The 26197-nt window shown below is 42.3% G+C and overlaps 1 protein-coding gene across 1 annotated transcript in view; it reads left to right on the plus strand.

Moving 5' to 3' along the window:
* Positions 1-26197, plus strand: part of CERS3 (ceramide synthase 3) — a 91712-nt gene that overhangs the window by 49066 nt on the left and 16449 nt on the right. The window contains exons 7-10 of the mRNA XM_010962898.3: positions 230-322; positions 3056-3184; positions 6393-6499; positions 16863-17016. Of these exons, the coding sequence (XP_010961200.1) occupies positions 230-322; positions 3056-3184; positions 6393-6499; positions 16863-17016 (483 nt within the window). The remainder of the gene's footprint in view (positions 1-229; positions 323-3055; positions 3185-6392; positions 6500-16862; positions 17017-26197) is intronic.

A 26197-nucleotide genomic window follows, 5' to 3' on the forward strand; every position in this document is an offset into this window, starting at 1 on the left:
TCCCTGCCTCCTGCATTTCCACGCTGCCATCTGGAACTATGATACTTCTGGCTGAAGAAGGCCCTTTGGTTTGCTTTTTTGGAAATGTTATTGTTTTACCTTCATTTTTTTTTGAAACGATATTTTTTGCTGGGCATAGGCATAAATAGGCATAAACAATAGTTTTAATCCCTAAAATAAGTTGTTTATATGGTGACATTAAAGTAGTGAATACTCTTGCTTTCCTCAGGCCTTGCTGCCATCCCAGTACTGGTACTACGTTTTGGAGATGAGTTTTTATTGGTCTCTCTTATTTAGCCTTGGCTCTGATATCAAGAGGAAGGTAAGTGTCTTATTTATAAAGCTTCTTTATCCAGTTTTTCAAAAATTTTCATCCCCTTGCCCCAAATCTATTCTTTAAATTGTATTTTTGTGTGTGTTTAATTCCAGCTCATAGCTTTTTAAACTTTTTTAGCACATAGAATAGTACAGATATGTCCATGCTCTGGTAAGTATTTGTAGTGAAATATTTCTATTTCTGTAGAAACTTTAATTTTGAAGCTCCACTCTTATTCAATACAAAAAGAATTCTCCTTTTTGATATCTTTTTTTTTCCCCTTTGGTTTTGGAATTTAGTGTTCTTCAGTGCAAAGAAGAAAGTGCTAGTAGTTTTAATTCTACTGTCACATCTTTTAGTTGATTACAAACCCCTTTATAGAATTCTTTTGATATATTCAGTGACTTTGAACACATTTTCCTTAATTCATCTAAGATCCTTGTCAGGAAACATTGCTTCAGGCACTATTGGGTTTGCTTTATTTGCAGGGAAACTGAGTCACAGGCATGCTAAGTGCATCCTCTGAAGTCACAAAGTGAGATGTTTTAGGAATTGTTTGGTCTATACTGACTCCTGTTTGCTGGTACAGAAAATATTAGACTCTCAGTACAGTCACAAGGTTTCATGATATATGTTAGCAGTACAGATCAGATGACAAATACTCTTGGCATAAACTTCTATATAAAAGGTCAGTTTGTAGCAAAATTTTATGATAAATAAAATTAAGTTGAATTCAGTATTAAGGAGCTAAAACCAACTTGGCTTGACTAAACGATGTTTGCGTGAGTGATAGAGTACGTTAGCCATCACGAAGGGGCCCAATCTACTGCCGTCAACTGAAGATTTTAAATTTACAGAATCGAAGCATAAAAACATACTGTGAAAAATCTGATAAAAATGAACTCATTTTTCAGAAAATTTAATAAAGGCTATAAATTAACTTGTTAACTTTAATCTGAGACTGTATCACAATATAATTAATTGAGTTATTTTTCTCAAGGGATAGAATTGAAAAGTCATTATTTAGAAGGTCTTCCTAGATACACTCAGGTAGGTTAATCCTGTAATGATCTTATCTTTTTTCCACTTTTGATCCTTTGATTTTTCAGTAGTTTGGTTTCTCTTCATTATTTACAGGTGCATCGGGCACCTTTTCAAGCATGAAATGTAGATATATGTCCCATGTTTGTAAAGACATACCTTTGGAGACATAAACTATCAGGAGGTGGGTGAAGCACAGGCTCAGGTCAGATTGCCCAGGTTTGGGTCCCTGTCTGCACCACTCATTAGCATCTCGAGCTAGTTGGTTGAATTCCCTCTACTTGATCTTCTCATCCGTAGGGTGAAGCTAAAAACAGTTCTTATCTCCTCTGGTGGTTGTGAGGATTAAGCAAGTTAATCCATATAAAGCACTTCCCGGTGTATAGACAGTACTCAGTAAATCAGGCTGTTAGTATCATGTTTACTATTTTCCTTTGGCTACAAGGAAACTGAAATCTTTAAATTCTTAAAAACATTTTAATCAAGATACTCACATCTCATACAATTCATCTATCTAAAGTGCATAATTCAGTGGTTTTGAGTATATTCACAGAATTCTGCAGTCATCACCATGGGCAGTTATATTTCCGTCACCTCGAGTAGAAACTCTGTGCCCTCTCGCAGTCACTCCCCACTTCTCCCAACCTCTGCAGCCCTGGGCAGCCGCTGATCTACTTCTGTCTCCGTGGGTTTGCCTCTTCTGCATGTTTCATTTAAATAGAGTCATACAGTACGTGGGGTTTTGTATCTGGCTTCTTTCACTTGGCATAATGTTTTCAAGGTTCATTCACGTTGTAGCATGTGTCAGTACTCCATTCCTTTTTACTGCTGAATAATAGTCCACCATACAAATATACTACATTTTGTTTATCCATTTATCAATTGATGGATATTTGGGTTGTTTCTACCTTTTTGGCTATTATAAATAAATAATGCCACTATGAACACTCATATACAAATTTTGGCATGAACATGAATTTTTATTTCTCCCAGGTGTTTATCTAGGGATAGAATTGTAGGACTATCTAGTAGTTCTATGTATAAACTTTTGGAGAATTGCCAGACTATTTAACAAAACAGCTACAGCATTTTACATTCTTACCATCAATATGTAAGGATTCCAACACCTCCACATCCTTGCCAACACTTGTTATTGTCTGTCTTTTTTATTACAGCTATCCTGGTAGGTGTGGTATATATTTGCTGATACAGTTATTCCATTTTCATTTGTTACTTATTTTATATGCAGTAACTCTGATTTTAATGGTTGTGTAGTTCTGTTGTATCTGTCTTGTTTCTTTTTTGGAAATAAACATGGAATAAACAATAAATGTAAATGTGCACAGGAATATGCTTGTCTGTGTGTGTGTGTGTGTGTGTGTGTGTGTGTGTGTATGTGTGTATCCACTGTAGGGGAGTGGGAAGAACAGTGGATGTTAGGACTTAGGTGACAGTTGTTCAGTGCTGTCTCCAAGTTAAGCGACTTCAATGAGGATAAAACTTGCTCTATCTCCCTCACAAGGATTGTGTTTAAGACTTAAATTGAAAGCATTTTACAAATTTCAAAATACACAAATGTAAGTTGTTAGTTTTAAAATTGTTGTTGTTATTATTATTATTATCATTATTATTATCTCTTTCAGTGATTGGGAAATAACTACATTTGCTCAATGGTATCCATTTCCCCTCATTATGTAGGACTTTCTAGCTCATGTCATCCACCACCTGGCTGCGATTAGTTTGATGAGCTTCTCTTGGTGTGCTAATTATATTCGCAGTGGGACCCTTGTGATGATTGTGCACGATGTGGCTGACTTTTGGCTGGAGGTAAGCGTCTGCCATTAGACAACTAATAATACTGTGTCCTGTGTTTCTGCGACTCGTCACAGGAAGAATTGCCTGTGAGTGATTTAGCAGAGCTCTCCGTCCTGAAAGCACCCAGAGTCTGTAGATGTCTCTAGGTTCCCAGATCCCTCAAGCTCAAAGAAAGGAAAGCTTTCAGTTTTTAGTTTCCAGCCTTCCTTCTCCATGGTGCTCGAGAGAGAGGTTAACTTGTGGGATTCCATTTATGCAAGTTTCATGCAGAGACTAGCTCAGAAAGTAAGCTGAGGTATCCGAAGAAGGAATGGACTCTAATCTTTTAAAAGGAAAACGTAAGTCCTATGGCATGGTGGAGTCTTAATGCTGGATGGCACCATACGTTCACTTAAGCCGAGGCTGAACACCCACTGGATGCTTGCACTGTCCTGCAGGGATCCTCCCCCAGCTTTAAGGAACGAGAGCTGATGTTTATTTAAGTAACACTGATTTTCTAAGGAAGGAATGTTTCGGAGCAGGGGACATTACAACAAGAGTCTTCCCAATCCCACACCACACAAAATGTGAGGAACAAAACGAAATTAGGATTATTTTCCCTACATATTTCTGTTGTGTGTTTGTTCCTGTTTACCCTGAGGCAGTGGGTCTCTTAACGGCAGCAGCCCTCTCGCTGTACTTAGGGCCACATTTCCCAGGGCCACTTGGCTCACCATTTAAATATACCTATTTATAATGTAATTGTAAAAATTAAAAAACTGGCCCATTTTGCATTCAGAATTGCCTCTTGAAGGGCTTAATAAATGGAATGTAAGTTGATATGGAAGAAATTTAATTTAATTTAATAGGATCTTGTTCTTCTAGATCAGGGTTCAGCAAACTTTTTAGTAAAAGGTGAGGTAAGGTCTCTTGTTACATATTCTTTCCTTGCTGTTGTTTTTTCTTTTCTTTTATATCCCTTTAAAAATGTGAAAACCATTTTTAACTCAAGGGCTGACTGGCTTTAGCCCATAGGCTGAACTGTAATTTGCCCAATCCCATTCTAGACGTAACCAGAAATCATTTGAAGCCATTTAAAGCAACTGACTCTTGTTAAAATACTAGCTGTGGACAGAATTTTCTTTCTTGTATGTGATCGTAATTAGACATCTAAATCAAATTCTAAAGGTCGAGGTTACTGTGTGTGCTTCAGGGCAGCCAATGGCTTAGCAAAAGAGGGATTGTGCCAGTTTTTCCACGTGTTGCCCTCTGAAAGTAGCCATCTCTGTTATAATTACTGCCTTCTCTAATCATATCTCAGTAACCTTGTCTGAAAATTAAAACCACATTGGCCATGACTTAAGAATTTTATGCTGCTCTATGCTTCTGACCCTCTAGTTCGGTTGCCTTTGGTGTGAGTCCACTGTAAAAACTGCTTCATCGTGTTACTGAGAGGGAGAGTGAGATGTTGGGACTGGGAATAAGCACCGTCTCGCTGTCCACCTGTCACTGACATGACATGACATTACTAGGTGACTTGGACAGATCACTTAGTGCTTTCTTTTCTGTCCTCAGCTGTAACATAAGAAGTCATACCTACCCCTTAGGGTATATTGTAATGTTTAGCTCTTTACCGTTTGAAAATATTCTGAGGTCTTTACATTAAAAAAAAAAAACACAGAAGAAAAGTGAGATGTCAAACTCAGGTCCCTTCATGGGTGAACTATGTGAACAGCTTTGTGTTATTAGTGATCATGAATCATTCTTGATTCACAAGTCATGATTTAACTTGAGGTTCAATGAGCAAGGCCAGTGCCTTCCATCAGCTGGTGGAGACAGCGTTATGGAGCGGCTGGAGCCTCTCTGATATCCTCCAGGAGAGCCTGTTCCACAGCTTCCCTGAGTGGTTTGTTTTAGTATTTATCCTCTCAGTCAGGTTCTTACTGAACTCAGACATGGTACAACTCTTGACTCTGTTTAGACCTTCCTAAAGATGGAGACTATTAATCTTCCATGTTCCTCAGGATAGTTGGTGGGTCAATTCTTAGCAAGAAAGAACAGCTTCGGCATCTGTAATTTTTACTCATAAGCAGCCTTTTGCCTTCTTCATGCATCTTCTTGATGCTTTCTAGTATCCTGCACGTTCAAGTTTGGATCCAGGACCCAGCACTTTAAGAGTGTCTTGACTGATCCTTAGCAAAGGAGAGGGGTTACTGTCTGATATCCATGTTTGCATAGCCCAGAATCGGCTGCAAGTGTATTTGCCCAAAAGAGTGCTACTCTGCCCTCGCACGTGGGCTGCCTTCACGCCTGTGCACATCTCTAGCTACCCACCCTGGCCTGACCTCTGACCCTTGAAACAGCTCCCCACTCCATTCCAAGCCCTCTAAACTTCTGGCACCACCTGGCATGCTAGCCTTCTGTCTCAGAACGGAGGCTACTCCCTTTAGGGCCTCCTGCCTACCCCACGGTCTGATCATATCCTTAGCCCATGGGAAGTATGGAAAATACAATGTAAACCGTTCCTGATGGTGTAATACACTGCCTCTCTTGTACTAGATGGGCCTGGAGCCTCTGGGGTGACTTCAGTTCTGAACTGGCAGGCCGAAGCCACACTCCCTAGAGAGATGGTCTACACTCAGCAGCCTCCGACCGCTTCCCACCCCCTCTTAAATAACTTTTAGTACCACATTAAATGACACTTTCTGTTATTCTTTTTACTCAACACAGATAATATGAGCAGTACAGACTAGCATAAAGTAAGTAGGGAAAATCGAGCACTTAAAACTTTATCTCAACCAGGACAAGGCTCTGCCTCTTCTGTCATCGGCCTTAAAGTAGCCACCTTGATTGCAAAGTGCCAGCTCTCCTCCCGGTTAAATGGAGGAAGTCAGCAAATACCCAGATGAGATGCATGCCAAAATTATGCTAATTTGTAGGGCTTGTGAAAGACAGGAGTAATATTAGAGTCGTTTTTAACTATTTTTTAACATTGCATTATAGCAAATTTCAAACATATCACAAGATAAGGAGAAGAGTATACAGACCTAGTGGAGCCACAGTCCAGCATTAACAGTTATCAGCACAGCCGGTCTTGTTGCACCTACTTCCCATCCTTAACCCGCCCCCCACTGAGACCTTGAAGCAAATCCAATACACCATTCCATTCATAAGTATTAAATGTGAGGATTTTATTCTAGTATCATGCTCTCTGAATGCAATTTCTTTCTTTTTTTCTCAGTCTGCTAAGATGTTTTCTTATGCCAGATGGAAGCAAACCTGTAACATTCTGTTTTTCATCTTCTCCACCGTATTTCTCATCAGCCGCCTCATCATCTTTCCCTTCTGGTGAGTAGACAAGGTGCTGTGTGTGCCTCTGGTCATGGTGCTGGGGTGGCCTCGCATGTTGTTAAGGTCAGAGCATCGCCCTTTCTTTCTCACACTGATCTCAGCTATTGATGCCAAGTTCAGTTGGAAAAAAAAATGTCAAGAGGCCATTTTTATAAGTAGTTAAAACCACACCTTCCAGCTTAGAAAGGCTTATTACAAAGGGAGATTAAAAGTGTGTGACCCAATGGGAAGCAGCAACTCATATTCTGTGTCTTATTTCATCAATGTGGATCTTTCTTTGTGATTAACAGCTTTTCCAGTTATTCAGTGAAATGTCATCGGCCAGTTATCAGGTCTTTAAAAGAGAAGCATGTTCTGTGTTAAAATTACAATAATTATAACCACCATTAATTGAATGCCTGACACTGGGTTAGGCCCTTTATACATCTTGGCACTAATCTACACAACAAATCATAAAGATAGGTGTTATCACTTCCACTTCGCAGGTGAGGAAACTGATACTCATTTCATTCTCCATGATCACTGGTCCTAACAGTGGTTTGTTGATTGGCTATTGATCAGTCTGTTGATTTTCTTTAGCCAAAGGCTGGCAGTGTATACTGCGTCTCCCTCTGAGGATCATTCCTTCGGCAAGCATAATTTTCCATGCGTTGATTGACAGAAACCAGGGGGAAAATTTGGGGAAGACTTTGATGGTTTGGAAAGAACAGCTGAAAACTAACGGTAGTTTGGAGCTAGTCTAGCAGTTTCAGATCCTCTTCACAAAAAAATTAGTGCTAATCAAGGTCCTAGGTTTCAGGGGAAGGAGATGGAGACCCAGGTCCCAGTCCTGATTCCTAGTGGATGGACAGCACCCTTGGCAGGCACCCAGGGAAGTCTGGTCAGGGAGGTCAAAGGGTGCTGCCCTCCCTAGGGAAGCCAGCTGTGTTCTTTGACTCAGGGCTGGATGTCTTGATTAGACATTTTGTTTTTCTGGAGAGGAGCAGCAGAGTGCAGTCATTAATTTCACAGAGGCAAGTCAGTCCTGACTCCACACTTACTACCCGTGTGATCTTGGACCAGTTTGATCATTTCTCTGTGCCTCAGTTTTCTCATCCGTAAAATGTAAATAAGGGTTGTCATGAGGCTTAACTGAAATAATACATATGAAATAGCTTAGAACAGTGTCTGGAACTTAGTAAAGACTCAGTAAATGCTAGTTGTTATTACTAAAATTATTGAGTCCCTCAGAATTTGGAGTTTAATCTAGAATCAAATCTGAGACACATGTCTAAGGTACTCTTCGTGGGTGATGAATGATATTACCATCACTTTTGCTTTGGCTGATCAAGTGTGTTTGTGAAATTAGAATATTGTACAGTAGCAATCATTGGTAGGATAAGTGTTGACTTGCAGAGAGCAGTTGGGTTGTGGCTTTTCAGTGTGACCTTCCTGGTGCTCTAAATCCAGCATCTGCCCATCAATGACACTTATTTTGTTCCAAAGGCACCATGTGTTCCAGTTATCTGTAGCTGCATAACAAACCATCTGAAAACTTTAGTGGCTTATGACAGTAGTGAGCAAATTTTTTCTTTAAAGGGCCATAACTATTTTAGGCTTTGAGGACCATATATGGTCTCTTTTACAAATTTTTCTTTGTTTTGTCTTGTTCTGTTTCTTTTACAACCCTTTAAAAATGTACCAAATCCAGCTTAGCTCACTGGCTGTAGAAAAATGGGCTGCAGGCTAGATTCTACCAACAGGCCACAGTTTGCAGACCTCTTTTAAAACAACACTTGTTGATTTTTATTCTCTCTTGTGATTCTGTGAGTTGACTGGCCTCATCTACATGATTTTCACTCCTGTGGTCACAGTCAAATGGTGGCTGGGCGGTAAGAGCTGGCATTTTCTTGAGGGCTTCCTCACTCACGTGGTTGAGGTAGCACACATAAGATTAGTTGTTCAGTGCTGATTGTGGGCTGGGACCTCAGCTGGACCTATCGGCTGGAACACCTGCCCGTGTCCCCCATTGGCCTGGCCTCCTCCTCACAGCACAGCAGCTGGAGTTCAAGTGTGAGCAGCTCAAGAGAGAGCCTGGCAGGTGCTGTACGTCCTGTTATAACCCAGCTTCAGAAGTCACAGCAGGTCACTTCCAGCCTCATTTTCTTCATTGGATCCAGGTCACTAAGTCCAGCTCACATTTAAGGGAAGGAAAATTAGACTCTGTTTCTTGATGGGAGTAGTTTCAAAGAATTTGTGGACATATTTTAAAAGCACACACCATGGGAGTTCTCAGCCTGGGGAACTCTCTGAGAAGCTCTACCTGCTGTAGCTGACTTCTAATTCAGCAGCGAAGGACATTCACCTCAGACCTGCTCGTGACGTCTCAAAAGTCACAAACTAGCTTACTCTTGCCCCGTAGACAGTCAAGCATTGTGCTGGGGTTGAGTGATTGGGAGGTGGCGTTTCACTTTCCCCCACAACCTCCACTTTAAAAATCCTAGATTTAAGAACTCATTCTCTTGCCAGCATTTCTGGATTTCAAAGAGTATTAGTTATATGCATTTGGCATCTGCTTGATCTTGATACTTTGCTGAATTCATAGCCCACTGCAGAGGGCCACCAATATCACTGTTTGCTGTCTTTAGGGAGATGGGCTGCAAATAAACTAGTACTAACAGACTTGACTGTAAACACTTTATGTGGGTAAAAATTTTTCTGTCCTGACATTGATTGATTTTCATTGTTTGGAAGGTTAAGTAAAACCTTACCAAGATATTACAAGTTTAAGAGAGAGGTTTTCCGTGGTTATTGAAAATCAGTTGCAGTGTATTACTCTGGCTTACGTAGCCTTCCCATCAGCTTGGTTGTGTTACACAACCATCTCGCGTTGCCAGAGAGGAAAACTCAGTTCCTTGTTGTTAGCCTGGCTCCAACCATCTGTCTAAAACTTGCAACTCTGCAGACTCACTTTTCAAGGACATTTTATTAGTCCAGATTTGATAGGAATTTACCATGGACCAAACAACGTGTAGACAGCAGGCCTGCATCAGGCCTCAGGCACTGAAGAGCTGCTGTGGTTTGCAGTCTGTCACTCTGTTCTCAGCGGCCTTTGTTGCACATTTTGTGCTGAGACAAGGGGCTGGGCGGGGTGGGAAACGTCTGAAAACCTCGAGGAGGAGAGCTGGAGTCTTACCCCGTGCTTGTCTTTCTCTCCCTCTTCCCTCCGCCTCAAGCAGATTTGCTTTCCCCTCGTGAGTCCCCTTTTGTGTCTGTACAACTGTGTCCTCCTTTCTCCTATCCTTCTGCTCTTTTCGGGGATCTTATTTAGCCGATTCTCAGTCATGTCAGCAAGAGTTAATTACCTCGATTTTCTAAACATTGTTACTGTCAGTATTAGGTAGAATTTCCAGTTGGCATTGGCCAAACTGCTTTAACCTAATTGCCTGGTTTCCCCATTTATTTGCATTTTAATTCAGAACCATTTAAATCTCAGGCTTATGTTTTTCACATTGTATTCCCAACTGCTGTATTAAAATAAGGGTTTCTATATTTTTGAGTTATTGGATGTGTCTATCACTTGAATGTTACACAAATACCATCTGAGAATCATTCGACTAGAAGGACCCCCCGAAGGTCAGGTGAACGGCTTCTCTGACTCCTGACAGCTTTCCTTCATAAATAAAGGAGCCAATCATGATTGAGTGCAGGCTGCTTGGTCTGAAGGGAAGGGGCACTGTTTCAGCTGCAGTCTGCAGGGGTCAGTGCTGGCCGATGGCCCCGGTTCTGGAACTCAGCACCGCTAGACGTTGTGAGGGGCCCATGGGTGGGTGAGACGCAGCTCCTTGCCTGCAGGTGTTCATAACGGCAGTAGAAGAGATCTTTGTATCCATCACCTTATTCATATATTTGAAGACTATTAATACTGATCCGTGTTTTTTGATTGTTCCAAAGAATGAATGAATGAATGAATGAATGAATGAATGAATAAATAAATAAATAAATAAATAAATAAATAAATAAATAAATAAATAAATAAATAAATAAATAAAACATTTCCAACTGTGAATAATAAATAAATAGCTTCCTTACTTCCAAGGGTGTCTGTGCTAGTGGTAACTTAGTTTCCCCCCACAACGGTTCACAGGACTTAGGGCTTCATCTTTTGATGATCCAGGTCTCTCTGGTCCTGGAAAAATGGTACCTTGAAAAGCCTCCTGTGAAGGGGAATTTTGCACGCAGTGAGACCGTGGAGGCACTTGACATGGCTGTCGGAGAAGACAGTTTGAAGAGGAGAAAATACAAGCTCCAGCCGTGCTCTGAGCTGGTGTTCATCAGAGGGAGACAAGAGTGGGGCCTCGGTTCTGAGCGGTGGGTCTCAGGCTGCTAGGCGGGCTGCCCTGCCTCCGGGGATGGCGCCGTGCCCACCAGTCCCCAGCAGAGGGCGGCCCCTGGAGCCTCTGCTGGAGGCACATATCTGGGAACGAGACTTTCCAGTCCCGCAGCTGATGGCGGAGACGGCGAATGTCACCACAAGTGTTTGTTCAGCGTCTTGTCCCTCAGGGAGTCCTCAGGGCGGCTCCCCCCTGCATGCACACACCAGGCACTGCTGTGGCTGCTTGTCCACCTGGGGAAGACGGTTACATCAGGCCCTGCCTTCCAACCGCAGGGTTTAGAATGAGGGGCCTTATTCATAATTTAGTCCCACCCCTTTATTCATTTATTTGTTTGGAAATAATTTCAAGCTTGCAGGATAATTTCAACTATATCCCAGAGAACTCTTACATGTTTCCTTTATTTACCAGTTAGTGTTTCCCCTGTTTGCTTTGTTTTTTTTTTCTTTTTCTGTTTCTCTTTCTTTCTATCTCAACACAAACACACACACACACATGTGCTCACATGTGCGTGTATATGTATATATATACATTTTTTTGGAACCATTTGAAAGTTGCAACCATCATGTCCTTTTAATCGTTCATACTTCAGTGTGTATTTCCTAAGGACAAGGACATTCTTTTACAGAATCACAGTAGAGTTACCAGTTCCAGGAACCATAGCAGTCTGCCATCGTGCCTCAGAGTTGTCAGTTGATCCAATAATTCCTTTTGCTGCCTTCTTCCTTCTCTGCTGGATCTGGCCCAGGATCACACTCTGCGTTCAGCTGTCACCTGCCTGGAGCAGTTCTTGCTCCTTCTTGCCTTTCCTGTCATAGACATTGTTGCAGCGTTTAGACCCTGTTTGGTTTTCAAGTGAGGAGTTGAGATATTTCCAGGATCACACAGCTAGTTATTAGAGAACCAAAACTAGAAACAGGACATTTGAAACACAACACAGATATGTTTCCAATTAAGTTGCTAAATTGGGTGACTAAGAGCAGGCATCGTTTGCCTTCCCTAAGTATTTATTATGTTTTCTTCAATGACACAGTCACTTTGAAATATGACATCTCTAAAATAAAGGTGGGCCGTTACTCGCCAGTAGAACCAATGTTTGTCATTCTGACAAGGCTTAATGTTCACACCTACAGTTAACAAGTTAAAAAGACCCTTACCTTTCATTAGAAAAAAATAAACCTTTTGGTGGCCGCAAAACCAACTACTGTTTATACCAACATTGTAATTTTTTTCAAACCATGTAAACTCCAGCAATTGAAAGTGTGAAGATGGGAGACAAAACCCCAAATAAGGAAAAGGCCGAGGTTTGCAGCCCATAGCCTGGTAGTCACGTATCCGTTTGGACAGATTAAAGGCCAGTGGATGGAGCAGAGCCATCCTAGGCACTGAGGGATATTCTCTGTGAAAGGAGAGATTCCACAGGGTCTGTAACTGTACAAGCGTTTGTGTGTTCACACGTGTGCCGGCACACATCATGCACATGTGCCTGGGCCAGAATTGAAAAGGGCAGATATATTTTGTTTTTTGTCTTCCAATTCTTCTTTTAGCAAAGGAGGAGAAGAAATTGAGGTTGAGAAATTGGACCATTCTTTAGTGAGGACAGTCAGACTCATAGAAGGAAGTCCTGAAAATGTAACTGCAGCCCCTTAACCGCCGTCCCCAGGGCCGCGATGGCTACCCCCTCCCAGGAGTAACTCCTCTCCGCTTCCTAGACCTCCCATCCCTTCTGTCCTCACGCAGAACAGGGTCCCAACTCCTGCTGAGCCTGCTCCCCCTCTCCAAATCCACTTCCTCCTTCTCCCTGCCAAGCAGAAAATCCAGCCAGCTCAGCAGCACCCTCCCTGGCTTTTGCCCTCCCGGTGTTACTACCTGTGCCCTCTGCAGTAGGAAGGGGCATGGAGGGGGAAGGTCGTCACCGCCTTCGTGGTGGTAATGGTAATGTCTTGACTACCATTTTTGAGTGCTTCCACCTTGCTGAGCTCTTCCCATTTGTCAACTCACTTAACCCTCCCAACAACCTGATGAGGTGAATGCTGTTTTCATTTTACTGAAGAAACTGAAGCCCAGAGAGGCTATGCAACTTGCTGAAGACCGTGGGGAAGCCACGGTCCAAATCCCGCTGGCTCTGGTGCCTGTGCCCTTGACCTCTCCTCTCTGCCAGGGCTCAGCTCTCTCTGAAGGCGTTCTATCTTAATGGCAGTTGCTTCCATTTCTAGGACACTACAGTTTGCAAAGCTGGCTGTGTGTTTCTCTGCAGCCTCCCAGTCAGAAAGGTGGGGTTAGTTCTACCCAGGGAACTGGAGGTGGTACAGGTTACCAGGAGAGGAGACAGCAGCCTCAGCCCTGAAGCCCAGCTCTGATGATTCTTTGTAAGACCAGCAAAGCTTCCCAAAGCTCTTCCAAGGAAGGCTGCGCCCCTGACCTTGACTTTCAAGGTCAGCAGGAGATGGCTGCATTCACCTCTCCAGCTTCACCTTACATCACCCTCCCGGCCACTCCTGTCCCTGAAGCCACACTGGTCTTCTTTTAGCCCTTGACTTTTCTGTGATGCATCCGCCTGACGGCTTTGTACATGTCGGCCCCTCCACCTGGAACCCTCTTTTCTGTGTCTTCCCTTCAGCTGGAGGGAAGAAGGAAACCTCAGTTCACTCAGCACCCTGAAATATGCTCCCTGTCCTTTTCTTTCTTTCTTTGCACGGACCACCGTGAGCTTGATTATATGTTTAGGTAATTATTTGCATTCTCTGGTAGAATATGTAAAGGACATATTTTTAAGTATGTTCCTTTGTTAATTTTGACACTGACAAATTCCAAGTAGGGGACCTAGTAAGGGGCCAGGCCCTGGGCCAGGTGATGGGAGGATACAGAGATGCAGGCATCATGGTCACTGCCTTTGTAAAGCTTGCCAGCTAGTGAGGAGTCAGCTCGTACAACAGCTGTCACTGCCGAACGCTCTAAGGAAGCTGGTAGCAGGGAGGCCTAGAGGCAAGTTATAAATTCAGAGGTGATCAGAATAGCACAGAGATTTTGTCGTGGAGGGGTCCATGCTCTGATAGACGAGAAGAGTTTCAGTTGAAGGGGAGAGGAAGGAGATTCTAGACTGAGAGAGTACAGAAAAAGGCACTCATTGCTTAAAGCCCCAGCAAATCAGAACGGCGAATGTGCTTTATGTATATTATTTTCTTTAATCCCTGGGAATGTGGGCATCAGAATGTAATGCCCTGCTAGTTCAGGAATTTCAGTCTGTCTTATTCAATGCTATATTTTTGGCTCCCACAGAGTGCTAGGTAGCGCTATGGCAGATGCTTAATAAATGTCTATTGAATGAATAAATAGGTATTCATTGCTTCCATTTGACAACTGAGAAAATGAGCAAGGAAATGACTCAAGGTTACACAGAGCCAGGAGTTTAAGTGATAGAGCCATGGTTTTAGGAAACTATATTTTATAGCATTGAGGGTGAGAAAGACCTCTTAAAGCATGACACAGAGGCTAGCTATAAAGGAAGCAATTGATAAATCTGGTTACAAAAATATTAAAAAATTGATTTGCCAAAAAAAAATACATAAAGATTGAAAGAACCAGACTATGTGATGTTACTGAACATGATTACAAAATAACGTCGTTGCCCTTAATACATAAAAAGCACATGGGAATCAACAGGAAATATAAACACCCCAAGAGAAAAATGGATAAATATCATGAAGAAGCAATTCACAAAAGTATAAATCACAGTATAAAAGTATAAATCACCAACGCCCCCATATATATATGTATCTTCACAAGAAATTAAAATATAAATATAAACAATGTGATGCTGTTTTAGGCAGAGGCTGACAAAGTGCAGTGTTGGTCAAGATCTGGGGAAGGAGACGCTCTCATCCACTGGGCGCAAGACTGTGAATTGGTACAGTCTTGCTGGAAAGCAGTCTGGCAGTATACTCCAAAGTGTAAAGTGAATATTCTCTTTGATTCAGAATTTTAGCTGCTCTAAGGAAGTAATCGAACGATGTTATCAAAATGTCTTTTACAAGTAATTCTCACAGTGTTCTTTACAACGTAGTGAAAATTTGGAAACAACTTGAATGTCTATCAGTATAAGGGATTAGTTAAGTAAGCTGTGATATCTATAAATGGATTTCTGTGCAGCTGTTGCATAGGAGGCTATATGATAAGGGTTAGCAAACCATGGCTCACAGGCCAAATCCAGTTCACTGACTGTTTTTGTTAGTATAGTTTTATTGACACACTGTGACACCCACTAATTGATATATACTGTCTATAGCTGGTTTCCCACTACAATGGCCAGCTGAATAGTTGCAACTGAGACTAAGTGGCCCAGAGGCCTGAAATATTTACTATCTGTGCCTTTACGGAGATATTTGCTGACCACTGGTTTATAAATATATTCATTGACATGGAAAGCTCTCTGTAACATATTATTAAGTGATAAAAGCAGGGTACAAAATCACAAGCATAGTGTGATCTCTGTTATATAAAATCACACGGTAATGGGGAAGAGGAAGGAAAAAACACCTTAGAGAATGTATTTTTAGGAAAGATGTCTTAAATTATATTCACCAAACACAGTATGTACTGGGTCACCTGTGAGTTGTGAGGTTTTTGGTGATGTTTACTTAACCTCTTTATATTATCTGTAATTCCAAAGTTTCTAAAAAATATTTACATAAGTAAAATGGGTAAATGGCTGTTATCTTTGTTATATTGTGCTCAGAGTTCATATCGTTGCTTTTAAAATTGATAAAGATCTTGAACTGATAACTCAAAAAAAAAGGAAACAGAGCTACTAAGTGGACTGTCAAAGGGAACGGCCAAAGATTGCAAATAATGCAAATTGAAATAGTTGTTTTTTTAATTAGCAAATTTTAAAACTCCTTGATACAGGTTGGGGATTCAATGAAACTCTTCTCTCGAAAATTGCTGGTAGCCTTGTAAATTGTTACAATTTTGGAAAATAATCTGGCAAAGTCTTAACAGCTTTTAATATAACCTTGAATTTATATACATTTAACATACACCTTGGAACAGTAATCTCAGATTTAGGAATATACACTAATTGTGGTGATGGTTACAGAAATCTATGCATATAATTCAAAGAACTGCACACCAAAATAGCCAATTTTACTAGACATTTAATTTTAAACATAAAATAAATATATATATGAAAAAACTAGAAGATAATACACAAAAATTGCAGTATTGTTTGTTTAAAATGGTGGTCTCATGAGCAACTTTCTTTCTTACTTTCCCTATTAAATAAATAAATTATTTTTATAATTGGGATAATATACTTTAAAACAAACCTATCCAGGAACCCTAAAATCGTAGTAGTGTATGTATGAAGTCTGGGGAGACAACAGATAGCCCTTCATCCTGCAGTTGTAGCTGAAGGCACTGTGGATCCTGGCCACTGAGGGCAGGTCAAATTGTATCCAGAAGTCTGTTTGTGACATTAATAAAGTATGCAATTCACTTTAGAAAGTGGAAGTAATAATAGAAACTTTGCTTCTTTAAAAGCCTCTTTTGTCTGGAAAATGTACTCCTGTAGAATTCCCATTCACTTTTGATGCCAAATAAATGAGATGGTGTCAAAAGGCAGTAATAACCCCATGTCCACGTGCACAGTCTCGTGTTCTGCAGCCCCGGAAGGGCTAGGGCACACTCTTCTCTTTGCGGGGAGGAAACCGAGGTAGAGAAACACTGGAGCGTAGGCAGTGTGGCAGTGAAAATTCCATTTACTTTAACTTTTCTCCCAGGAGGCAGACTGTATTTGTGTGTGTGTGTGTGTGTGTGTGGCTTGCCAATAATGATATAAAAGATAATATTTTATTTTCTCTTGAGACCTTCCTGGACAGCCTTAGAAATGAAATAAATGTTACATACCTTGGGAATAAAATGAGTGTTCTCATTGAAAATTCACAAGTCCTTTGACTGTAATGAAGTGCTCTCATCTGTTTGGTTTTCAGGATTTTATATTGCACGCTGATCCTGCCTCTACACTACCTTGAGCCTTTCTTTTCATACATCTTCCTCAACCTACACCTCATGATCCTGCAAGTCCTTCATGTTTACTGGGGTTACTTCATCCTGAAGATGCTCAAAAGATGTATATTCATGAAGGTAAGGGCTGTCCAAGCCTTATTGCTCTTAACAAATAGATTTCATTGCCACATTGAGGTGAGGCCTACGTGGTGGAATATTCTTGTTAATTTAGAATTAACCAAGTTTTTTTCTTGATTTGATCATTCTCAATGAAAATTTCTCCAAAATATAGCTAGATTCTTCATTAAGCAGGTCTCTAAGGTGCTGTTAAGAAATTGCTCTTATTAGAAGACAATTTTTTAAAATTTTTATCCAAAAATTGATGGCTGCTTCTTAAAGAATGTCCTAACAAGTCTAAATTTGCTCCAGTTTGGGACAAGCTTTATGGTGATGGTCGGGTGCTGTTTCAGAGCATTAGGTTACCTTTGCTGAGCATCCAGTTTGCATGTAGTGCTCCCGCCTTGAGCTTTCGTCTCCTCTCTGACGTTTTGTCCATCATTTTGCTATCCTTTTTTTCTGAAAACATCTTCGTCTCTAACAAATTAATACTACATTTTAAACAATAGAAGGTTTTTTGTTTGTTTTCTTTTGAATTCAGTTCTAGGTTTTAATTCCAAAACAGGGAAGAGGAGGGCTTCAGAAATAAATAAGACATAATCACTGCATTTGGGAAAACAGCCCAGCATCTGATATTCACCTACTAGCAACTACCTATATTGCACAGAGTGTTCTGTGCTGAAGGGAGGGCCCAGAAACTTGCTGTGGACGACAAAAGAGAAATTAGCTGACTCATGAGGACCAGGGGAAATTTCATTGAATTGATGGAATTTGACTGGAACCTCTTAGGCAAGTAAAAAAAAAAAAAAAAAAAAAATCAGATCACAGCTCCTTCCTTATCTAGAAATCATTCATGTGAGGGAATTTTAATTAAGAATCAACCTTTCAAGGTGAATGCTACCGCCAGCCCCCTTTTGGATGTTACCTAACCCACATGTAACACAGCATTGTATCACGATCAGAACGAGTGACTTGTGTGTAACACGTATGCTGGTAATTTAGCTGATAAGGTCATTTTTTAAGAACTCTCTGATTAATTCGTTTTCCTATCTTAGTGATTGTGTCTCAAAGGTCATTGAAAAGTTGACAAATGAAAGGGACATCACAATAACTGACCTCTGGGTTTTCCACCTTTTCTTAGCTTCTAGGTCCAGACAGAGGTGTGGGAAATTGGGCTGTGTCTGGATTAATCTCAAACCAAATCCTGAAAGTTTTTAATTTTTTAAACTAAATTACTGACTTGAGCTTGCTTTCCCAAGAGTAGATTCTTCCCTTCAAAGTTGTAGTGCCAAAAAAAAAAAACAAAACAAAAAACTTTCATTGAACAGTTCTAGTTTATTAACATTCTAAATAGCTTTTCTGTAATCTCTGCAAAAGTTACTTTATCCCTAAATGATGGATGCAGTTGGAGTCACTGAGATAAGGTTAAGAATTTGAGCAGTTAGTTTGCACATCCAGGAATTAGACAGAAGGAAGGTCACTGAACTGAGCCTGTCCTACCTTTGGGTCCAGCCTTCCTGGCGCTGCTGTCCCTAGGCAGGAACTGTTCCCTTATTAACTGGTGAGTGACAATCATTTCAGGCTTGGAAGGGATCCAGGCAGAACAAAACTTGGAAACCAGAAGATACTCTTGTTTGGTTTCATCATGATTTTCGTATTTCTGATCTCTAATGGGTTGTACCAAGCCTGATTAAAAATCCAGCGGGTTGGAGAGCTGTGGACAGGAATTCCTGATTTCTCATGCCGTACTTTGGAAAAGCTGTTTCCAATTGCAATTTGACAGCAGCAGTGGAGGCCCCCGCGGCCCTGATCCTTGCAGTCCGCATGATTTCAGCTGGCTTGCATGTGCACTCTGTTTTCCATAGCAGTGGCAAAACTGGCTGTGAAATCAGCCTCTTCCTCCAAAACCATAAAGCCGCCTTTTAAAGAATGCTATTTGAAGGCATAGTTGCATTGCAAAGGGGAGGAGAGGGGCAGAGGAGGGAGTTGACATTTTTAGAGCAACAACGAACAAGTCAGTTTTCAGTTCTATTTAATAAATATCTGCATTTAATACACGCCACAATTGTTACTAAGATGGCTATTTTTTGATATTTAAAAAATAGAATTGCAGAGGTTGGTAGGCCTTCAAAACCTTTTTTTTTTTTTCAATCTTATAGCAGAGATGGAGAATTTGTCTTTTCAAGTTCTTTGTGCCTGGCAGGCCCCTGATAAGTAGTTTTGAATATGCAAATGAATAAATAATTTGGGGGAAGAAACCACACTGTTTGGGGTGGAAAGTTACCAAATAATTTATTAATCTTTATGGTCTCCATGCATTTGCGCAGCAGACTGGAAAAACAGAAGTGATTATACTTCTTAAAAAACAACGATTTTCGGAAATATTCACATCTCATTTTCCCTAAACAATAGGATTGTTGCATGCATCTGATGAATGAGGACCTTCCACCCTTTGCTTCTGTTGTTGAATACCTTAGAATAACAATATCACTGTAATTTCAGGACACTAACACATACGCATCATGGTTAGCTGGCATCTTGCTGTGTGAGAACAAGAGTTGGCACTGAAACTTAACTGGTTCCTATAAACTGGATGATTTTGTGATGAACTACCAGCCCACACATCGCATCGGGAAGGATGACGGGCTGACACGTTCAAGTTGTCATTCTCTTTGCAAATATGAGAAGTGCTTTCAGAGGAAATTAGAAGCAGCATAGCATGCTTTTGTTTAATATTACTTAAGAGAACATGATTATCCTTAGGTTTATATTTTCTTCTTTCTAAATATCCTGGGTGCTGGCCAACTCAAGCATGTTCTGTGACCTCCTAGACTGGTGCATCGCCAAGACGTGGAGGAGGAGCTGTAGCATGCAGCCCTTAAAGCCAGGCTGGAGAAAGCAGCCCCTTGGCCACGGGCCCTAGCCATCTGCTCTTCCAGGCAGCGTCTCTTAAGTTCGCAGAATGACACTTCACACACGCTGAACTGTGTTAGTTAAAGAAAGGAACCTCTAATAAACAGGAGGAAGCTGAGGCCTCAACCAAATTCACTCAGTAATTTCATGGCAAAGCCAAGACTAGAAGAACCTCAGTCTCATACTTCATCTTTTCTAATTATTCTTTATTCAGATTCAGGGAAGAAAATAAATAACCCGAAAATTTATTTAAAATACTTGTATGGAGTAAAAACTAGTGAGTACAGAAACAAATCGAGTCATCAGGATTATAGATTAAAACACAGCCCAGATCCCTTACTGTTGAACTTTTTAAAAGCTTAAAAAATTATTTTGTAATCATTTTTAAGTAATTTTTTATTTTTAATAATTTTTACTTCCAAATAAAGGAACTAGGGTAATTGCTAAGAGTACATGCTCTGTGTGGATTCAGATCTCCGCCCCCTCATTTGTGGCTGTGTGACCTTGGGCGTATTACTTCTGTTCGCTGCCTCAGTGTGCTCACCTGTAAAGTGGGGCTGATGATATTAGTGCCTGCCTGGTACTAAGGATAGGGCTGAATCTTTGTCTAAGGATAAACAGTGTCTGGCACACAGTTAAGCACGTGATAAATATTAGCTGCCGTTATCCCGATCGCTATTACAGGTTACTCAGGTTCCTTGTGCCAAATCCCAGAGAGCCCGTGAATTCCAAGTGGCCTGGCAGTTCTGCTCAGTCACACCCTCTCTTTTGCTTAGATAATGCTGCAACTGACGTCAGGTGTCAGAGTGCCTGACCCGCAGCCGGCGGCTCCAGTGAGTTTCCTAAACTGTTTTCTGCCAGTTGACTTTCACGGCTCACGTTCTAGATGATCCTTTGTGACACAGTCTCTCATATCGTAGCATGCTGGGGAAGAAATAGAAAATCTGTAACTTCTAAGACGCCTTCAAGTCTCTTCTGTTAGTAGATAATAGTGGATGTAAAAACTGCCCTTTGCGGAATGAGACGTTATAAAAATACCGCAAAGACAGACTACTGACATAGTGTAATAAAAATGCTATCAGTTCATGTTTCCACGTTTCTGAATATTTATATAGATTAGTTTAACAATCTGTTCAAGAAACCATAGTGGAATTTGTAAATTTGCAGTGATAACAATTAAAACATTGCAAAGTTGCCGGGCTCAAAGAATTTCAAATTTGGACATCCTTCCACACTACACCTTCAGCTCAGCCACAAAAACAGAGAATCCCACGGGGTTTTAGAGCTGGGAGAGACCACTAAATGTCCATGAGGACAGCAGGACCCTCCTCCAGGCCTTCCTGCTGTTCTGCAGCTCACCACTCATCCCCACAGAGAAGGTGGCCCCTCGCAGGAGGAAGAGAGACGAATGAGGAAGGACATGACTCCCCCGAGGTCACACAGGAGTAGGGGCTCCTGAGACATCCCAGCCCCTGTGGCTAATGCCGGCCTTTCCGCCTCCCCAGCAGTCGTCTGTGTGCGTTCACGTGCTTCTCTGTGTGTGTCTAGTGCGGCGTAGCTCAGTTCTCACAAACGGCATCATCTTCCCATTGACTTTGCTCAATTACCTTGCAAGTAATCAGTTAATTCCAGCTCTTCCTAGAGGGTGCTCTTTAGAGAATCTCATTAAGGATGTTCTCATTGGGGGATTTTCTGGCTTAAATCAGTGATAAACCTGACTTATTTTTATAAACCTGAAAGGGTAGAGTTGTTTAAAGAAATCAAAGTCAACCAGGCAACCATCTGAATGGCTCTAAGATAATAGAAGAGGAAATGCACCATGAGTGAGAGGCAGGCCCACACATAAACTGGCCTCTCCCAGCTCCCTGCCACCAGCAGAGCTCCTGTTGCCTTGCCCTCCCCTGGGAGGCAGATAGTAAACCCGCCAGTACAGCCAGGGCACCAGGGTGGTTGCTTGGGAGGAGACCCAATCTCACACCCACAGTTTCAGTTGGAAGCGGCACAGAACTGGAAAGAGGGGTTCACCTGCCAAAAGGGGAAACGGAGGCTCCGGGGGAGAGAGGGACTTCCCAAGGCGAAGCCGGTCAGGACCGCAGCCCACACAGGGACCTTCTCAGTAAATACCTCTTTTCTACACCAGGACAACATTATCCAGGCATTTTCTTATATTGCTGTGATCAGTATCTTTTCCCAGGCTATGTGGAAATGCCTCTGTTGTCTTTTTCTAAAATGCTGCTGCTTCCTGTTGGCATAGTCATTGTGATGCCCACCCCCAGATGCTGCAGCACCTCGTCCTGTGGCTGATGACAACAGCGTGTCTTTCCAGCTCTTAATTCCAAGCACTCAGACCTCTGATGGAGAAAGATGATGTTAGGATTTTTAAATAAGTGAAAGAGGATTTTATTTCAGTTCTCTTCAGTCCATCCTCTGTTCCTTTGGAACTCAGCATGGAAAGCAGCTGGGTGCCAGCAGCTGAGTGGGGACTTCCCTCCAGGAGATTTTAGCTGCTCGGTGTCAGTGTAGGAAGGACAAACCACCTCCCCTGCAATTGCCCATGAATTATTTAATTATATGGTGATTTTCCATACTTACATTGTCACATATTGGCTTCCTTTGTACATACTCTTAAATTTTGTGTCTTATGCGTTTTCTAACAATGGTTTCCAAGATCCTATTCTTAGAGGTACTGGCCTGCTCAGGCCATTTGATTGACAAGAAATTAACTGAAGCTGTTGTAAAATAAAGGGACTTGTTCAGATGAGGGCTGGCCTGTGAAAGCATTTTTGAGGATAGCAATGGCCTTTTTTCACCCCAAATATCGACTCTTATGCTCTCCTGACCGTATTTTGCTGAAGTTGAAAAGGAAGGTGAGGAACAGGGAAGATCCAAGTAAAAAAGAGATGAAAGGAATTCTGACATCTGCTGTACCCATGTTTTTCAAAATAATTTCACACACTCAAAAAATGGAATGAGTTTTTATATAATCCTGAAAGGAACGGATATTCTTCATTTTATTAGTAGAGAAACAGACACGCACACGCGTGCATGTAAACACACACACACACGTTTCACATGGGACTTGAGTTTCTGTATCTGTATCTGCCTCAACAAGGGGACAAGCACAATTCATGGCTCATTAATAAATCTACACATTTACACCAGAATGTGAAAATTTTATTAATGGGCTCTTGGGCCAGAGGGATCGGTGAGAGCAGGTGTGGGGGCAGAGCGCAGCCTGGTCCACACTGTCCCTGTTAACCTCCCACAGGTTTCCGGGGCCGTGCCCCTCCCTGTAACCACCGCCCACCCCTCCTGCTCATAAGAGAGCTTTCTGTAGCACAAAAGAAGCCTTATTCCTGAAAACTCATTCCATTTGTAGGTAGAGGTAAAACAAATTCGTTTTTAAAATGTTTTCATTTTGATTTATCACATGGGCTTTAGCGCCCGAATGATTTACGACGCAGGTGACTTTATCCACGTTCTGTTTGGGGAGAAGCAAGCATGCCATCTGTGGGACTCTGACTCTCAGCGCGGCTATGTTCTGCAAATGGTGTCTCCTTGCCACCTGTGGCAGACTCAGGAAATCTTACGGTGAGCAGCCCTGGGCACACGCACTCTTCCCGTGGCTCTGAAGCGCGCTTCGCGGGCCTGCCCTGCGAACATCTCCTCAGGGTTGCTCCGGGCAGCTTGGGCCTGTATGTACACGTCTGTAATATGTTCAGCGTGAACCTCGAATCCCTGGCCAGGTCTTCTAAGGGAATGGGGTTGGCTATTGTTACTCATTTGGCTGGGTCAGGACCCCTGACCCATCTCTGGAGTGCCCCACCGAGACCTGGCCACAGTGAGGACACAGGCCAAACTCCAGGCTGGTCTACATGGTAGCCACAACAGGTGACCACTTACGTCATGATTTGATAGAAGCCAGTCAGCCTCCCTGCACGCCCAGCAATCTCTGTACTCGCTTCTCTGGGTGCAGGCTGGTATGAAGGGAGTGGAGAAGGCCCAGCCCCTGGTTGGCCCCAGGATCTCGACTGTCCAGGAGGAGGAAAAAAAGAAAAGAATAATGGGGGAGGGCAAACCTCAGTGCAGGCCTGGAGGACACCTGAACCAAACTTTGCCTACTTTCTGTAGCCATTGTTTCTTCCCCATATCAGTTGTGAGTGTGTGTGTGTGTGTGCGCGCGTGAGTGTACGTGCATATATAGGAGGCTTTCGGGGACACTCTGGGATTCCACACATGTGAGGAAGTGAAGGAAGCTGGGCTGGGCAGAAGGAGAAGTTAAACTGTGATGCAGTTGCAACAAAGGCCTCATCCAACCCTGCAGGGAGCTGAGAGCTGGGTTGGCCCTTCAGAGATATCCCAAGTGGAGCAGAGGGGCTGGATCTCTGTGCCCCAGCCTTAACCTGTCACTGGATGTGGGTTGCCCTCTGGGGAGGGGGCATAACTCTGGGCAATGGAGCTCCCTTCAGCCAAGGATAACACCGGAGAGAGACACAGCTGGACGCTCCCGCAGCTGGGCAGTAAATTGCCATGGTCCTGAAGGGGCTTCTGGGCTGAGCACCACGGTGTCCATGCAGCCTCCTTTCTCTGCCTCCCCTGTCCCCAACCTAACGCCTGCCCCTGCAAGGAGGCTCGCATTTACCCTCCGTAGGGAGGCAGACTAGGGGTCGGAGGGTACAGGTTCCCAAACACTTAGATGTGAGGCCTTGGAAAAGTCATTTGTTTGTTTATTTTTTTCACTGTGTTTTCTTTCTTTCTTTTCAATTGAAGAATAGTTGATTTACAATATTATGTTAATTTCAGGTATACAGTAAGGTGATTCAATGTGTTTAATAAGCTTATACTCCATTTAAAGTTATCACAGAGTAATAGCTCTGTTTTCCTCGGCTGTGGAATACATCACTGTCGCTCATTTATTTTATACATAGTAGTTTGTGTGTCTTACCCACACACCCCATCTCACCTCTCCTCCCTTCCCTCCCCCCACTGGTGACCACTAGTTTGCTCTGTCTGCGGTCTATTTCTATTTTGTTATATATATATTTTTTTTTTCATTTGTTTTATTTTTTAGATTCCATATGTAAGTGATAACATAGAGTATTTGTCTTTCTGTCTGACTTACTTCACTAAGCATAACGCTCTCTAGGTCCATCCATGTTGCTGCAAATGGCCGCATTTCTTGTATTTCTTTCTTTTCTGCAGGATCCTAACTTTTACTCTCCTGTTTCCTTCTTCCCCTTCACTGCTCGTCCCCAGGCACCACTCTCCCTGTACACCTGGGTGTCTCCCACAAGCTCTGCGTCTCTGAGGCTGACACTTCCTGTCTTGCAAACTTTGGGGCCCCTTCTCTTTATCAGCGGCTGTGAACTGCAGGTCATTTACAGCTTAACTTTCTTTTCCTGGGGCTGAGTTTGTCTGTGCTTCTTCTAAGTACTCCCACCTTGCTTATTTTTTCCAACCTCCCCTTCCCCACTTTCCCGGCCATAGGCTAGAAGGCTGTGGGCTCACTGGAATTTGTACATTTTTTTCTTCTTCTTAAAGATAAGTGAACAGTGTTCTCTTTTCTCAGTGTTCTCTGTTTCCCAGGAAAATGGAAGGTGTGGTCCCTGTTGGCTCTATAGTTGTTTTGAAGAGTGAGGGAGAAATTTGGAATCAGGCTGCCCTCGTTTTTCAAACCCAGAAGTCCTCAAATACATCATTTGCAAAGTTAGGTACCTAAAGTGTATTTAGTAATAGATTTCTTACCACAAACCGTGCAAGTAGTCTTGTTATTGTCTCAGTTATGAGCGCCGCACAGGGTGGCGCAGAAGCACATGGTAGCCCTTGATACCGAGCATCATTCCCTAACCACCCCTGCGACTCTCTGTTACTGCAGCCAAACGTCTCGGGTCCTTTCAGCCTTACCCCCTAAGGTGCGCAGCCGAGTCTTTTCACCTGACCACTCTCCTGTTTCACTTTATCCAGCTTCTCCTGTAAGTGAGCACCGGTTTCCAGATACGGTCTGACTGATACAAAGTCAAGCAGGTCTGGTGTCTCTGTGAAAAGTATGCTTCCTAGTTTGGTATTGAGCTGCTGGTGGTCACGTTATGTTGTTCATACTGAGCCTGAAAGTGATTAAACCCTCTAAGGCTTTTTCACCTGAGCCAAGCCACAGTTCCTCTGGGGACTGTCTGGTGACAGGCGTGACTTTTGTGGGAGTTACATTCCCTCTTGTTAAACTTCATTTTGCTTGATCAGCTTATCAAGTCTTTTATTTAAAGAATGGGAAAGCATGACATTTGGTGACAGT

The sequence above is a fragment of the Camelus bactrianus genome, chromosome 27, assembly GCF_048773025.1.
Source record: "Camelus bactrianus isolate YW-2024 breed Bactrian camel chromosome 27, ASM4877302v1, whole genome shotgun sequence".
NCBI classification, from domain to species: domain Eukaryota; kingdom Metazoa; phylum Chordata; class Mammalia; order Artiodactyla; family Camelidae; genus Camelus; species Camelus bactrianus.